The following is a 17,529-nucleotide window of genomic DNA, read 5'->3' on the forward strand; positions in this document are numbered from 1 at the left end:
TTTTAACAGAACCAAAAAACACGTTACTTTGTATTTAGACATTGTATTAATTGAAATTTTGGCACAAAAATCTCTGTGTATTTCAAAAAAGCACCATTCAACCTGGCTTATAAGGCTGTGTTATAAATCACAGCCAAGCTGATGGACATGCTTCTAGAATGCTTTAGTTAGCTAAACTCCCTATTATTAGCCTTATTTCCAAAGAAGCCTTTGTTTAATCTTGATGCAAGTTTATTTTCATGCTTACAGAATGCATGCCTGTATGCTCTTGTGCTAACATCACTGTACAAAACCAACATATTTTACTTGTTACAGAACAGTCCTTGAGACTGAAACCTTAATTCTGTTCCAGATACCTTTCAAGCCCATTAACTTTTGATACCTGATGTTGTCTAATTTTGTTATTTTGGCTTGAAGGTAGCATACAGCTTAACCAAGGAATGAAAAGGCTCGTGTTTTGTCAGGCTTTTTACCACAACTTGTGATTCATCAAGAATAAAAACAGAAATAAGATGAAAAAATATTGCACAATTTCAAGATTCTTTTGGGTGTTGATGCTCAAAAGGAAGAGAGAATGCACATGCCTTTTTTCAACCAAAATATAAAATTGTTTTATATTCCAAGGAGATCACTTGGGTCTGAGTAACACGGAATTTACCTTGTCATTTACAAGGGGAAAGTATTTTATTCTCCTTTCCATGTTTTTACCATTTGTTAAATGGGCAGAATAATGCTTTATAAAGTGTTTTGTATTAAAAATGTATTGAGAGTTGCAAAGTGGTAACAGTAATACAAGAAAACAGACTAATGAAAAATAAAATAAAAAAGAGACTCCTGGTTGGAGAAGCTCTTCCAGATCCATTTAATTTTTCTGTCAATTTAACATTTTTATTAACTGTTATTTTCACTACTTACTCAATAGATGCAAGGACTTAGATACATTAATAATTTTTAATTTGCCTAGAACAGATTTTATTGTCTTTGAAAGAGTACAATTTCAATGCATTGTAAAAACAGATGAATGTCCTGGGTGAAACTCCAGCCTCACTGTAGTTAATAGGACCTGGATTTCACCCTAGGGTTTTATGTAATAAGCTATTAAACTGACGTTTCAATGTATGACCCTACAATGCAAAGACTAATATTTCATTCTTGCATTAATACGTTATGTAGTCTGTCAAGGAAAAACTAATGACTAGAAATAATTGAAACTGAAAATACGCCCCCCCACCCCCCCAATCTGGTTTCTTTATCTTTTATGTGTATGGATAAACTACCTTAATTTTTCTAGCATTTTAAAGATTGTCCTTCCCAAGTCAATATTTATAAAGATATATTATGCTTTCTTTGAAATCTCCTGAGCTAGTGTCTATGTAGCAGTGTGCCAACATATTACACTGGAGTTGCTTAGATGGGGAATCACCTAGCAGCAAATCTCCTAAAATGGGTTAAAAAATAAAGGTTTCATTGTTGACCCTTACAACTACTGAAAGTGCAATAAAACACAAAGTTTTGAAGGGACTTTAGAGGAGATTTTTTTTTTTTTTTCTCCTGGATTTATTGTCATGATTTACTACTATTTGTATTACAAATCTATTTATTTGACATTATTGCAAACTATGAGGCTGAGATCACACAAATGAAATTTCACAATTGAGCCTGGGCAGGGCAGATAATAATAGCGAAGTGCTAGATGCAGAGAAACCTTTCTCTTTCACAAACTGCTTTTTTTTTTTATTATTAGATTTTATCCTATAATAAGAAATATTTTGTCACAGCTGTTGACCAATCATATATTCTGTATAAGCATCTGTTCTTACTCTCCATTAATAATAGCATCATCTCTCTTCTGTGCAGTGGTCACACCAATTAAGCGTTAAAGAAAAAATGAGAATTAATAAGTAGACACTGTATAGATGTAGTGTTCTTATAACTAGTATAATTTGTATAACCTAAACCACAAAAGAAAATATGGACAAAAATAATACAGACGTTTCTGTCCAAGACCAGCTTTCTTGCCACTGTAACAGTATCAGAAAGCAAGAACTTAGCTAAAATAAAGCTCTGTTCCTTTCTTTTTTCACCACAAAACCTACTATCAAATTAGCTTTTCCCAGCTTAATTGCTTACTCTAACAGACAGAGAGGTATTAAAGTTAGGAAGAAATATTTCCTGATCACAAACCAGTGAAAGGTGCACTATTTCAGTGACTGGAGAAGTGTTAGGGGTGTGCTAGGTGCATGTAGAAGTGATTGTGACTATGCTTCTGTGGTTTAATGATGTGTAATTTCAAATGTATTAGTGGAGCATGGTACAAGAGGTGCTTGTTATGGCTTCCTTTGTATGCGTTTTAGAATTTCATAAGGAATTTTATAATATTTTTAATGATCAAGAAATCTTCTTCATCTGCTTTATGTTTCTTTCTTCCTCTACTCATGTTGAGAAGATTAGTCTGTTAGGAATTTTTTTGTTGTTGTTGTTTATATGGTAACCATATAAAACTATTTAATTGAAGAGATTAATGGAGCATCAATAAAGACATTTCTTTGTAAGAAGCAGCATTGTATAAAATTTCACAATTTTATACTATAGTAGTTTATACTATAGTATATTATAGTAGTTTATACTATAGTAGTTTGAACCAGGTGAGGTAATGGGAACTTCTATAAATTTTTATCCATCTGTCTGAATACATTAATTCTGACTGTTCTGTACAGCCTGTACAGGCATCTCTTCAGAGAGTGAAAACCTCAATTCCTTGATGTTCCAGTTGGCTGTTAATGAGCACCTCAACTAGACTTTCAAGTCAAGGACTTTTTCAAAGGGTGGGATTTGGATTCCTAAGTATAAGTAACTTATGTAATTCTAAGTGCTTTCTGGGAGCTGAGATATCCTCCTGGGGCTCACATGTATGACATGGGGCTTAGCAGTGACTTTTGGACTTGGGGAGTGGAAGCTAGAGACCACGTGGAGTATCCTAGGACATCAGCATTGCTAGATGTCTCTGTAGTTATCTGAAATATTCTGTTGACGCAGGAAGATTTGGGCAGAGAGGAGTGACGGACTAAGTAAAGTATTTCAGGTTTTTAATTACAGAACTGAGAAGCTCTCTTATGCTGCTTGAGCTGACAAATGGAGAGGTTCATTTCTGAAGCGCTGTATCGTTCTACTTGGAAAAGTTAACTAAAATGGTTTGCAGTATAGCTCTTCTCTATTGTTTTAGCTGGCAAAACAGTGCCATCATGCCATCCAGAGGAGGAGGATTTTTACTAATGTATATGTGTTGCATGGGTATTTTCTCAATAAGAATTTCTGAGAGTTAGTTTGATTTACATTTTGTTTAAACGATGTGTTATCAAAGTAAGGTGGTTTCTTTCCATTATCAGGAAAAAAAAATCTTTAAAAAATGTCAGGGAAACCAGAGGTCGAGAAAATGTGATTGGAAATTCTCCTCTCTCAAAACACATTGTGTGTGGCATTTTTAGGTGAATTACATCTGTAAGTCTGTTTGGTTACTGCAGAGAATGCAGATATTCTGAGCTGGTCCATTATGTCCTTTCTGGGTTAACTTGTAAAACAGAATACAGTGATACATAGAATAAAACAATGTGTGATTGACGTGCGACTTGAAACAAATACACTTTTTCCCCTATTTTGAAAGATATATGGGTATATATGGCATTGAGAATGAATGACGTTCTGGTTGCAACTGATCGCTTTTAATGTAGATATGAAAGCTCAGGTAATCTGCTTGTTTTTTACTTAGTGTTATAAAAAATGCATTTAAATCAAACACATCAAAACAAAAAACCAAATGTACTTATTGCAAGACTACTGAATTCAAAACATCCTCCAGTGTTGACTGATTTCTGAAGAAATCTGGTCAAAATTTGTGATGAAATCATACATTTTTATTGAGGGCCTATATGCCTATGTTCTTCAGACAGTGTTGTCGTGAGCAGGTTGAGATCTTATGAATATATGTTTACTAGAATTATGTGAGTGTCCCCTGATGGTGGTAGTTTCTTCCTTTTCCTGATGTGCTTTGGTAGAGAAGTCCCAGTTGCTTCAGTATTTTCTGTCTACTGCTGCACCATACAAGAACCAGTTTGTTTCCAGGTTTGTTTCTAGCCTTTGTTTATTTCACAAACAGAATTTTATCTATGGTTTACTAAGATTTGTTTACATATGTCTGGATGTCTAACTACAATTTATATACCAAAAATATATATGGACTGAGACTTAATAATGATTTCCAATGCTTTGCGTCAAGCTTGTTTGTCTTCCCAGAATTAAACTTACACATGAGGTATTTGATGTGGCTAGAGGAAGATTATGCCCTAGTATAAGGAAAAGTATGCAGACTCTTCAGTCTTCTCTTCCGTTGAAGTGCAGGGCAACTTCAAAATGGTTCCACGCTTACCTCACTAAGAAATGACTGAACACTGCTGGCTGGGGCTGGTCTGGGGGCTCAGAATGGCAGCTGTGGGTCATGCAGGTCAGGATAGGATGGCTCAGCCTCAGTCTTGGCAGTGACACCAGCTTGGAGAAGGGTTTAAATGTGCTCTTTCATTGCTTTTCTTCTTGCTGCTGCAGCAGAGCAGCATGTACAGCTAGATGTCCCATGAGGAAAACCTAACCCTCATATGGTCTGTGGTTATCAGGCAGACCAGAGGAGTCTGACAAAGTCTTGAAGTGAAAACGAATACTGAAAACAAAACAAAACAAAACAAAACAAAACAAAACAAAAAAAAAAAAAAAAGATCTGAATAGCATTGTTTTCTAGATAGGTGATTATTTGGCCGTATTTATTTTTTCAGTGAAATAAGTGAACACTAGGGGATGCTACATTTCTACCAAAGTTGGGAACAATGTAGGAAAAAATCTCTGAAATTATTACCATTTTCTTTGACACACATGGTGAGGGAAAGCAGCTTTTGGCCATTTGATATAGAAGGGTATTGTGTTGTAACACATCTGAGTAAGAAGTAGATTGTGTTTTTTTATTCTTTACTAAAAGTCCAGGGAAGATGTCCTTTTTATTTATATATAAAGTTGTTTATTTTTGAATATTTTTCCTCATAGAAATATCCAGATCAGGATCCCATTTCAATAGGTTATGTGCAAAAGTAGGCAAAGAACACTTCAGATACACTACCTACAAAGCTGTTTAGTCCAGGGCTCCAGTTTCAGAAGCTGTCATTTGACAACAAATGTGCAACAGCATGCAGGTTTGAGGTCTTAATTGTTACAGGACAAGCCTGGCTGTTTCGCATGAAAACTTGTTTTTCCTTTAAATAATTCACATTGCTTTTAAGTGTTTATGAAAATTTCATAAAATAGCAATATTTAAATGCTGTTCAACAATTTTGTAAACTTTTACTGTATTTGACATAAGGAACAAATACATATAAAAATGTAAGTAGGTGATTATTTTTAATTAAAAAAAAAAATCCTAACAATAAGCAGGAACAACCTTAACTTCCAAAGAAATTGCTATTTAAAATTGCCTATTTTAGCATTTGTTTTACAAATCTTTGCAAATAGAAGCAATACTGATGAGGGTTTTTTTAATTATTACATGAGTTAAGTAAGAACAGTTTTGTATATATTAGATTCTATATATATTTTAGATTGCATTTATATTCGGATTTATATTAGATTATATACATTTTATATATATATATTAGATATTAGACGGCTGCCTTTTTTTTTTTTTTTTTATTGATAGCCCTGCCTTATGTGGCTATGTTATTCCATTCTTTTTTTTTTTTTAAAAAAAAAAAAAAAAAAGAGCATGATGCTTGCTCTTAGTTCATATAGTCTCTTTCTTCATTTCTGGGCTGTCAGAAAAAAATGTTAGTGTCAATTTTTAGGTGTGCTCCAAAAAGCTGGTAGTATTCTATGCTATCCTTCCATCAAGATCTAAGTTTTCATTAAAAAAAAAAAAAAAAAAAGCATACACATGTAAATAAACTCAAATGTTCACTGCAAATATACTGTGATTTTTTGTTTGTTTTATATTATTTTTATTTTTAATATAGATTCTTGTGGAGAAAAAATGGGGAAAAAAAAAGACCAAACACTGTAAAGTTCCTTTTACTCACACGAATGCAAAGAACTAAGCTCACACAAAACTGCGGATAGTGGCAAGGGCTATGGGAGAGATTTTTATCATTGAGAAGTCAAAGCACAGAAAGTTCAGAGAACTGTCAAATATCTGTGTAATTTTCTTTTCGTAGCAGTGTCTTTTGGGGAACAGAGGGGGCAGTACAGACAACGTGATCTAACCACCCCCAGTTGTTGAAAGGGACAACCTTCAGTCACTATTGGTGGATGCAGAATATAACCTTGCTGTTGGATTCAGTTTCCTGCAAATTGAGCAAACAGAACTGTCTCACTTCTTGCTTATACAAACAGAAAATCCAGTGTGATGGAAGGAGTTGGAATAAGTGGTTGGGAATGAGGTTGGGAGTAATAGAACCTGTTCAGTGTCGGTAAGCTCCTACATAATAATGATCTTGTTTCATAAAATGTTAAGGCATTATTTGGGAGCTAAGCCCTAAGCATATGTGCAAATAATGTCTCTGGTTTGATAAATTTGCAGTCTAAAAAGTGTATTCATCCTTGTGAATTAGCTCTTGTAGGTGAGGTTTACAATCATGTAACTACCGGAGCAGAACTACAGATAATCTGTATTCACATTAGACAATTTTGGTGGTCTAAGTCACAAACGTTTCGCTTGTCAGTCTTTATGTAGCTCATATAATTTATCTTAATTTGTAGGTATTTCTATCTTAATAGAATTGTTGGTACAGTTTTACCTTTTATATTTTTATTGTTGCTTTTTTTCTATCATATAAGGATGAACAAAAATGCACTGTAAATTAGAACTTAATTATAACAGCTAGCAAATAATTTTTAATTTTCCTGATTTTTTTTTTCTTTCTTAAAATGTTTGCTATTGTCCAGAACTGGCTGTTGTTTCAAAACATTCTTACATCCCTTGAAAGAAGGAGTAGTTTTATCTGAATGCAGATATTTAGGAGATTAACAATGCAGGACTGGAAGCCAAGGTGCTTTTAAGAGAAATACAGCTGAGGGATGGAGAGAAGAACAATAAAACAAGGGTCACAGTACTAATTTTATCCTCCAACAGTCTATGAATGGATGTTGTATAGAGTTGCTTAAGAAACAATTTCAGAAATTTCTTTTTGCACTTCTGCAATATCTTGGTATTTCCTGGATATCTAATGACACTCTGAAATGCAGAGTAATATCACAACTTGTTTTCAAGCATGCATTGTGCTGTTACATTCCAGCAAATGTTTAAAAGTGAGGATTAGGCAAGACCATTGTACAATAAGTCAGAATAATGCTTTATAAAGAGGTAAACTGACATTTTGCTTGAGTTCTTCTTGGGCCTATTGTAACTTAAACACAGAAATAAATACATTTCCCCTATACTTTCATTCTGTGGTTCCTCATGTGGTTGAAATGTTGCATACAGTCTCATTTTTGAATCCCTTACATCTGACATCTGTTCGCTCTAATGTTATGTGAGGGTTTCTTGGTTTAGGAAAAATAAAAGTGTAGTGAAGCTCATTTAGTGAAAAAGCTTGCAGACTAGTCTTATAGTAGTTAAGACTTACTTGTATACCTAATTAACACACACACTTGGGTCTTATTATGTTATTGGCAAGCAGAATAAATACAGCTTGATTTCTTCTTCTCTTTCAGAATTATGTTCTTTGATGCGTATTCCTTACAGTAAAACCCTTTTTGAAACAACTTTACAGTGGCGTTAATTCAGTCAAGTCCTCATACCTGTCACCTGATAAGGAGGGCTTAGTTGACATTGTCTGCAAGTCCAACAGTGCATGAAAAATAACAATCTGTAAAAGTTCTAAAATTAATTTAACTCTTTATGGAGATGTTAATTACTGTGAGTGAAATATGTGCTGATTATGGGCAAGTCTTTCACCTGGCTTCACAAGGCAATGCCACAACTGGAAAAAAGTCTTGTTTCTTCTCAGAGATGTGGTTATATTTTAAAGGCTTTCTTTCCTCCTGCCCTTTCACAAGGTTGAGGAGATGAGGACAGATCTAAAGTGTCATTTAGGCGTGAACAGAACATAGTTAATAATGTAAAAATGTAGATCCAGTGCTTCAGCTTGTAGTTTCACAAAAATTTCTTTTGGTCATAATGATTCTTTAAGTTATCTCAAGCTGCTCACTCCTGTCCTCTTAGTCATGCCCCTACATGTACTATTGCAGCAACATTGTGAACTATTGTGAATTGGTGTTTTTCCTGGGTTAAAGTTAGCATAGTAAATATTGGATTCACTGATCCTGTTCTCCATGTAACCATACTGATACCATGTAAACATACAGTTCTGCAAGCAGCATGATTGAGCTGCCTGCTATGGTTGTAAGGAATGAGGAGATGCTCAAGTTAGTACTTCTAATTAAAAAAAAAAAAAGTTGGTGAAACTATGCGTTAAGCTTTTGTGAAAGTGATAGGATTGAGCATTTGTGGTGGAAAAAGAAACTATACTTGAAAGGCAAACTAGAAAAGTGAGATAAATATAGACATTGGAATAAAGAGTCTTAAAACTTAAAAAGACTTAAAAAACTAAAAAACTTAAAAAAGACTAAAAAAATTAAAAGAGACTTAAAACTTGGCTTAAAACTGAAGCCAGCCTGCAAATTTACTGGATGGAATAGTACGGAATAGGTTCTAGGTAAGAATGATGCAGTTTAGACCTGCATTGGGCTGTGATGAAGTGTATTTATAGGTGAGAGGAAAATGGCTGTGCTGACAGAATGCTTGCAATTCCATCCCTTTAAATATTTGGTATGAGCTTTAGCTGATGGACTCCTATGTGAGATAATCATCTTGTATATAAAAAACAGACCATCAAAACCAACAATAAAAACAAAACAACAACAACAAAAACCTCTTGTATCTAATGACAGAAGGGGAAAAAAAAAAGCCAATTTTATGATTTAAAATGTAAACCAAGCAGTTGCTGTGTGAAAAAATAAAATAAGAAGAAAAATTTAAACCATAGTAATGGGACTATGGTTTAGCGTTATCTAGAGTCTGTCCTAAATAATTCTTCCCTAGCAGTAGTGACTCCTCTGTTTTCCTGGGAAGGCCATGATATCAGAGTAAATGCTATATGCAGGATGTCTTGCACTTGGACATTAGAACCCCTTGGTGAAACACAGACTTCTTTCAGGATTTTGTATGCAGTTCTCATGCAGGGTTTCTACATCCTGATACCCACAAGCCTTGCATGTGCAGTGAGTTGGGCTCATCACTGTGTTAGTACAGTCTGGCCATGATAAATTCACATGCACTCTGGTGTGGTTCAGCTGCAAGGTGGATATGCTTTAGGTCTGACATGCAGTATATCTGCATATGTCACGCAGCAGCTTTCCAGGTAACTAAAAAAAAAGTATTTGGTTGCAGATCAAATGCAAAATAAATTATATCTGGTAGGCTTTCCTATAGAACATCCAATTTAAACGTATACTAACAAAAATCCTGTTTTATATAGGATATCCAACAGCCCTACTCACAGCTGTTAAATCTAATCTAGGGGTGAAAGAGATTAAATACATGGCCTTATGCCTTAAGATAACATAGGCCATAGCACCTCTTTTGAAATAGGTACAGCTGCTAAAACAAGGCTCAAGGGTGTGGTTTTGTGTTTTGTTGTTGTTGGTTTTTTTTTTTTGTTTGTTTGTTTTGTTTTTTTTTTGGATAAAAAAGAAGATTTTGACAGATGATTGAACATTAATGGAGATTTTCTTTGGAAGCAAACGTACATGAGGCAGTAGTTAAAAAGGCTGTCAAAAGAAAATTTCATAATGCTCCAGACATTCAGTGTGTATTACAAACAAAATCAGAATTTTAATCCCTAGACAGTGATTTATCAGTGTCATCCACAAGTAACCTAAATCAAAAGTATGCAAAGATGTTATTCACCAGGACAAATGGAGTTCTCCAGCAGTACACCTTCTGGTGTAATTGACAGAATTACCAGCCTTCTTAGGCAAGTTAATAAATTTAGCATCCAGCACGATTCTAAAATTTCAGGAGCTGTCTTTCCAGATCTTGCTGGATTCTTTGTCAGCTGGCAGTCTTGTCCTCTGGTCTTTAAGCAGTTACTGATACTTGGGTAGATTCAGATTAAAGTGTAGAAGGGGGTGGGGAAAGGGGACTCTTGAAGGATACTGAAGTACAATATTTCATGTTTCTAATCTAGAAATTAGCATTCTCAGTCAATGACTTGGAAATGCAGGATGAAGCTAAAAGCCCTTAAATGCAACGTCTTTCCCTTGTGTTTTGCTAATCCTTTGACAATATGACATTCTTCCTTTTGTGTATCTGTTCAAAATGTTATTTCTAAAGCTTCATCTTTTGTCCATCACCTATGTATCCCTTTCTGCCACTGATACTTTCACCCTACAGTACTTATTTTTTGGGGGACTGTGAATAACTGTCTGCTTCCTGTAGGGGCGTATATCAAAACCCCTGCTTCTGTCACATAAAAAAATTCTCTTCCTTGGTGGTGTGACTTATATACTGGAAAGCCTCATAAAAAATTATTTAGCAGTATAGTGGCTTAAAATGCATGGTTTTTTTTTCTTTCTTTTTGACAATGGTGTTTGATGTGTGCACTTTCTGGAGATTCAGCACAGTGGGCACAGTTCTTTGCAAAGAACTCTAAATATAGTAGGTTGCATTTCTAACATTGTTATCTTTAATTTCCTTTTGATTGTATCTGTGCTTTCCATCTTTCCCTTGGTTTCTCTCTTTAGCTTTTTTTTTTTTTTTTTTTTTTTTTTTTTTTTTCCCCTGCATCACAGCCATGTTTTCCCTTAGCATCTCCAAAGCACTGAAAAGGACAAATACTAGCTAATCTCTCCGCCCTCTCTTCTGCTTTAACAAAGCTTTTAGCTTCCCCTGTCTCTCTTTTGTTTTCTTTTCCTTTCCCTTCCTTCCCTTCCCCCTCCAAAAAAAATCACCACTCCTATGTAAAATAATCAGTCGCGCAGGACATGAGTTCATTGTAACTTAACAGACAGAATCTTCTGAGTTTTCCAGATGTACCTGTGTGTTGTTTTGCTGGGCTTGTATCTCCAGTTGTAAAGTGTATGTAGGGACAAGAAAACAAAGAGAAGGATATTTAATGCTTTTCCCTCCTGATTCCTGACAGAATTATTTTTTCTACTTTAATAGCATGTCTAACGGCTGAATGCAGTTGTCAGATTTACTTCCTATGTTTTCATCCTTGTTCTTGTTAATCACTGAAGGATTGTAAATTTTTCATTTGCATTTGGGCCACCATTTTCTTGAATCAAGAGGATAGGACTCTAGGCCTTTTCTAAGACTGCTTCTGTCTGCTGCATGCTGTTTCTCTCCTATCAGTCCAAGTGTGTCAGTTTGTCAGTGTTCCCAGCCACCATCAGCGCTGCTGCATTCTCAGAGTCAGGTCTGGGTTAGCACAAGGCATGCACAAATTCAGTGTGTTAAGTTTTACTCCCTTGCTGTAATTCATTGGCATTAGTATATATATTTAATAAATAGAATAATATTGAAGTAGAGCAGTCAATTAATGAGTATCAATGTTAATGGCCAATAATCCTCTCTTACTTAGATATACTTCATAGATCAAAATTTGGATATTTGTGCGTTGGGGGCTGGTATCTCTGAGTGGCATAGAGCTTTAGGTATGCAATAAAAAAAAGAAACTGATCTTGAATGATTTAAACTGTTAAAACTGATGCAAGTGTTCATTTGAATGTCATGCATTTCCAGTGCTTTCTTGCTGCTGCAGTGGGCTGTACGATTCCCTTTATAGCAGCACTCTTGTTTCTGCTACATTCCTAAAACAGAACAAGCTGCCAGTGTAATCCATGAGCCTTCCTGCTCCCTGCCCTGAAAAACGTTGCCAAAGCTAAAAAGGGAAAATGCTTCCAGCAGGGACTCCAGAATTACTTATGAGATGAGAATTTATACTCTGGGCTGTTAATCCACTGTTGCGGCCTAAAGCACAGGAACACAAAAAAAATGTAAGCATGGTGATAGGATGGTTTGGCAGTTTTCCTTTGACAATGATATCTCAAGAAATAATCTGAATTCAGTGTGGGACAATGCAGCGTAGCAGTATTAGTTTTACTGGGTAGCATAGGTATGAGTCATGTCAGCTCACAAGCAAAGAGGTTTGTATGGTAAAGTAGTTATATCGTGAAAGATGCTGGTTGGAGCTAAGGGGGGCATAAGCCTTATTTGTGGTGACTGTTTCTGGCATAATTTGCACTCGGGTAAAGATAGTGAAGTGCATATATTTTGTTTGCAACTGGCCTTGATTTATGGGAGAGGGGTTTCTATAATCATTTTCACTCAATTTTAAATCTATTGGCATGATGTTTATTTTGCTTTTGTTATTTCAGCTCATTTGATAATTTTTGCTTTGATATTGAAGTTCTCTCTCTACAACTCCATTAGTTTTTCTTGTTGTAGAAATAATCCTTTGATAATATGCAGCATGTGTCAGAATCACCTTTTCATCTACAATTTCCATTATAATTTGTTGATGGCTATAGAATGTTAATACCTAACTACCTAATACAGACGCAAAATTCTGAACAGAATGTAATGCCTTGGCAGGGCATTTCTAAAGATTTGACCTTTGAAATACTTGTGGAGTCTACACTTCCTTCCTGGCACAGTGATAAATCCTCCCACTTTCACTGCATTAGGAAAGAGAACTGAATCACAGAATTTTAGGGAAAGGAATTAATACATTTTTGAATTAAATGTTTGGGAATTGGCTCGAGATCAAATGGATCACTTACATGCTGTTTTCTCATTTCGTTTCATTTGCAGAATTTCAGTAGAAGATAAAAGGTAAAGCAAAAAAAAAAAAAAAAAAAAAAAAAAAGCTGGACAGCTCTATTAACATTTTTGTGAACGCACACTGATAGTGTGCCACGTAAAGAATTCTACTTCTTTTTAGGGCCTGCCTTGTATCTTAAAAAGTACCAAGTCCTACAGGGTTAATAGACAGGAAACTGCAGCTGCAGCCGACTCATACGGAAGTCAGATTTTTGTTGAACAGCCAGCCCTAGCTGGCTGAAAGGTGGGGGCCACAGGGGGGGGCGGGAATTTGAGAATACAGTATCTGGTGCGATACTGATATTTTGGGCTGTTCGCTGCAGCATTTTTTATAAACCGGGAAGGCACGCAACGAATGCCAACGGCCCTCTTTGAGAATGCAATTCCTATTGTATCTTAGTTTCTGTAGAAATCAGCCGTCAGGTTTTTCCCATGCAGGGCTTGGCGTGCAGTATGTAAAACACTCGCGCTGTCAGCGTGTGCTTGCTCCAGTGGGTGTTGGTGTGCAGGATTCTCCCCGAATTTCCACGTGTTTTTTTCCGTTCCTCCTGTGCACGTTCACTTCCAGTACGTTTTGTCCTCTTGTGGCCTCGCTTTCCCCGTGCAACCCGTTGCGGGCCACCAGATAAGTGAATTTAGCGTTTTGTTTGGAACGCGTAGCTTTTGTGACCTGGGTGAACTCTTCCTTCCTCAGGTTTAAAATATCCAACTGCCTTCAGCAGCGGCGTGCTGGGGCACGCTTGCTCAGGCAGGCAGTTGGCGATCACTTCCCTCGGCCTGAAAATCTGTGTATTTTATAGGGGAGGTGGATATTTGGGGGCCCTTCCCAAGTTTCTTTTGCTGCCACGGGCCTAGCTTAGCCTGTCTCCTCTCTGCACAGGATGGCTCCTGCTTGCCAGAGCTGCACAAAGATAATCGCTCAGGAAGTGTTTCAGCCAATCCCCTGAAGCTTTACATTCAGATTTAGCAAAGTAGCCAATCCAGGATTAGCTTTTATTGGGAAGACAGATCATCAAGCTGAAGTGCCAAGCCCTTTCTGTCTGAGTACTGAGAGCCTGTCCTCCATGTTTTATAAGTATTGACATAACACTGTGTTAACAATGCATCCACAGAGGTAAGCCTTACTTTTTACATTTTTTTTTCTCTAAGACCTATGAGTTGTGGGTTGAGAGTGTGATTCTCTGTGATTTGTTGTGCAAAACTCACACCACAGCACTTTATTAAGTTGAAACTGTTTAAATTTGCTTTCTTGGGTCACATGGTTAGTAGCCATTAGCCACAGCTTTATTTTACAGACTGGCAAAACCTTGGCATACCTACTTCTGCACAGGAGGATGGTGTTTTTAGAATTTAACAAGATCCTGGTTTTCCAAAGAAGCTTTCTCTCTCTGAGCAGTTTGCCAGCACTATTGTCTGTTGTGTCACATGCCTGCTGAAGAGAAAATGGAAGCTAGGGAGCAGATGCATTTAACTGCCCTACAGGGAGTCAAGCAGGGATAATGGCAGACAGAAGAACAGGCAAGTTTACCTTTCTAAACAGTGAATGGAATAGCTAAGATAAGTTATCTATGAAAAAATACGGGATTTTTAAAAACCTAGACATCAGCAAAAAGTGCTAATGGCAGATTGTAGATATTGGGCCTAGGTGGTGGTGTGCTGTTGCATCATGTTTTTTATGCAGCTTATCTTAACTTAAAACGATTATTGAATTCTTTTTCTTGCAGGAATAATTAATACAATGTGTTTCTCTTTCTGAGAGACACTGTATGGTTAATATTTTGTTCCTTTAAAAGGGAGTTTTTATGCTGCAGATTTTGGAAATGGGTAGCTGCTCAATAAAATGCAGCAGTGCATCAGTTTACAAATCTGATTCTTTATGGAAAATGCTTTTGAACTGTTAGCTTTCTTCTTTTACATAGTTTGAATAAACTAATGTACCTTTTATCTGTGCCTTTTTGTTTTACACTGTATCAGCCACAGTTCTGTTGTGGAGTCCAGAGGATATAAAATCATCTGTGGTTCATGACAGTAGTACATGTTGTTCGTTCTTATTTTTTTTGTCTTTTTTAACTTTTGGTTTAATGCTACGTAATTATTTCAAGAAATTCCTTTTTGATCAATTCCCAAATCTGCCAGCCTGTTGTATCTTCTTAACTGGAAAAATGAGATGGGTGCTTGAACAGTTGGTAAGTAAGCAGCATGCTACTCTGAACATTTTTTATAGTTTTCCAAACATTTTGCTTTTACTGGTTCAGTTAGTCCAGTAGATGAAGTGATTTTAGTGGTTAGCCATATAAAAAAAAAATCCGATTTGTTTAGCGTCCATTTTAAGGGACTTGTACATGTAAACTGTTCCAATTTGAATGCACGTCTTTTTTTGATAATTTGCTTCTGAAGTTTGAAGCTTATACTTACTGTTTACCTCAGGCCAGTGAAAAATATTCTACTTGCTATTTGTTTGTAGATCCTTAATTACCATTTTTGTAGGGTAAAGCGCAGTTTGGTTGTTCATTAGGTTTGTGAGGTGTGATGAAAGCGCTAGTGCTCAGCAATGAAATGACCTTACAAAGTAAAGTAAATGGTACTTAATGAATGTATGTTTTTGATAGTATACAAAGCATAATCTCAGATAAGCTTGCTTGATTCATAACTGATTTAGAACATTTTGTGCCCTTTATTAAGCTTTTAATCGTAACCTTTGCATGCTTGTTTTAACAAGTAGCTTTTCAGTGATCATGAAAAACATTACAAAAGCAGAGGAAAGATGCTGTTTTGTGCTTTAATGTAATTTTTGCGCTGTTTTTTGGCAGTTCACACACTTTCATGATTTTAGGAAAGAACGTAGAGCTCAGGTAGCTTTGAAAATGACTGCACCTAGGTGCACTTGCATGTTAACTTCTATGGAAGGTTACCAAGATAACATTCTGTAACATAGGCATTTACCTCTGCTTAGTTGTTTGCCTGTGTATGTTACTCTGAGTACCTCACTTAGCTTACTTCCCCCCCCCCCCCCCCCCCCCCCCGAAAAAAAAAATAAATTACATTGTAAGAATCTCTAGTTCAATTTGCAACCTAAAACACTGCTGGGTTGTACCTCTGAGTTTCATGTGATAGCAGTTTTGTATGCAATTTTAATGCATTTTTCAGCATACATAAAGGTGCTAACACAGCTAAGAAGTTATTCTGTTCTTCGTTCTTCAATTGCTAAAAACAGAAATTACATTTGGATATAATTTTTGTAGCACTAGTTTATACACGTTAGCAGTTTACTTTCAGTCTTAAAAATTGTACAACATAATATTTGTTTAATGTGAGGAAGCAGGAGTAAGTGATCTGCAATCAAAAAGCTTGTATTAAAATGGCTCCCACAGGTTTTGTTAAACTAGGATCTGTTTCAAATCTGCACCTCCAGACACATTGCTGACAGTGAAGCATATTTGTGTAAGCTGCCCTTGTACATGAAATGAAACATAGCATCGTGAGTCTGTTAAGGTTCACTATTTTTAATCACTCAAATATAATTCTTTTATAGTTCACAAAAAATAAATGTCTGCATTGCAGCAAGATGTCTGAGGCAAGGTAGAGACAGCAGTGTTGTTTTACAGATCAGCCCAATCGCGCTGCTCCATGGAGTACTCGAGCCAATAGAAGCAGAGGGTAGGTTAAAGATTGACAATTGCAGTGGCAAGACTGAGAAAGGCCTTCTGGAAATTTCTACCATCTTTGTTCCACCTAAGTAAAGCAAATTCAGCCAAGCTGAAGAATTTCATGTATTTTTGGTGCTTTGTCAAGGTACGATGCTATCACTCACTTTCATAGATTGCATAATAAGAAGCACTCTGCAGATTTTCTGCTGTTCAGGACAGATGGAATATAGGGTTTTGTTAAAGTGATAGTCATGGGGGAAAAGCACATATTCTTTCTGCCCAAGATTTTATAGGACTGGATCTTGGGAATTTCACAATTAGATAGAACATATATGAAGCAGTGTAGCTGAGGTTTATTCAGCTTCTAGTAAATGGCCATTATTCTAATGTAACTAGCAGTTAATCGTATAATTGCACTTTACGTTTTCTGGCTACTAACGAGTAATTTGTATCGTCCAGGATGAGTATGATTAGCCATTATTATTTAGTGCCAGCATCCAGTTACTTTTATAATTAGTTGGACAAAGAATGCAGTGGGGGAAAAACAAAGGAGTGATCCGGATTATAAGCTACGATGCAAACAGTACCTTTTAAAAGCTACATGCCTCCCTCATTCTTCCCAGGCAAGCTGTTTTAGTTGGAAGCTAAATAGTACTAGGGAAAAATGAATGATTTCTTTAAACAAATGACACTACTTAACATACTGAGAATGAAAAAAGTGCAGAGTATAAACCACTCCAAATGTGACATTTTTCCCTCTCTCTTCAGGCAGGAATATTGAAATGTAGGGGAAAACCTACAGTGATACTAAAGAGGCACGTACTAAAAGGGACTTCATGCTCAAAAATCAAAAATAGATTGAGTTATAAATTTACCTCTTCATATCAGTGTTCACAAACTTCAGTTGGCTCTTCTTCGTGAGCTGTCTCCCATTTTGTGATATCACTTCTGGTATTTTGTTTGTTTGTT

At 36.1% G+C, this 17,529-nt stretch overlaps 1 protein-coding gene across 15 annotated transcripts in view; it reads left to right on the top strand.

The window, feature by feature from the left end:
• The first annotated feature begins 6,412 nt into the window (after positions 1–6,412).
• The window catches only part of ZMYND8 (zinc finger MYND-type containing 8), a 65,534-nt gene continuing 54,417 nt past the window's right edge, over positions 6,413–17,529 (top strand). For 4 of the 15 annotated variants that reach the window (XR_005260573.2, XM_038166471.2, XM_038166466.2 and 1 more), the window contains exon 1: positions 6,448–6,497. Coding sequence is in view for 8 of the 15 variants with exons in the window: in XM_038166471.2 (XP_038022399.1) it covers positions 6,463–6,497 (35 nt within the window). In the remaining 7 variants the exon portion in view is untranslated. Of the gene's footprint in view, positions 6,498–13,867; positions 14,028–14,208; positions 14,432–15,049; positions 15,100–17,529 lie in introns of those variants that run through there. The other 11 variants (XR_011804558.1, XM_072026622.1, XM_072026620.1 and 8 more) reach the window with 7 other exon arrangements.

This window comes from Anas platyrhynchos, chromosome 21 (genome assembly GCF_047663525.1).
Source record: "Anas platyrhynchos isolate ZD024472 breed Pekin duck chromosome 21, IASCAAS_PekinDuck_T2T, whole genome shotgun sequence".
NCBI lineage: Eukaryota > Metazoa > Chordata > Aves > Anseriformes > Anatidae > Anas > Anas platyrhynchos.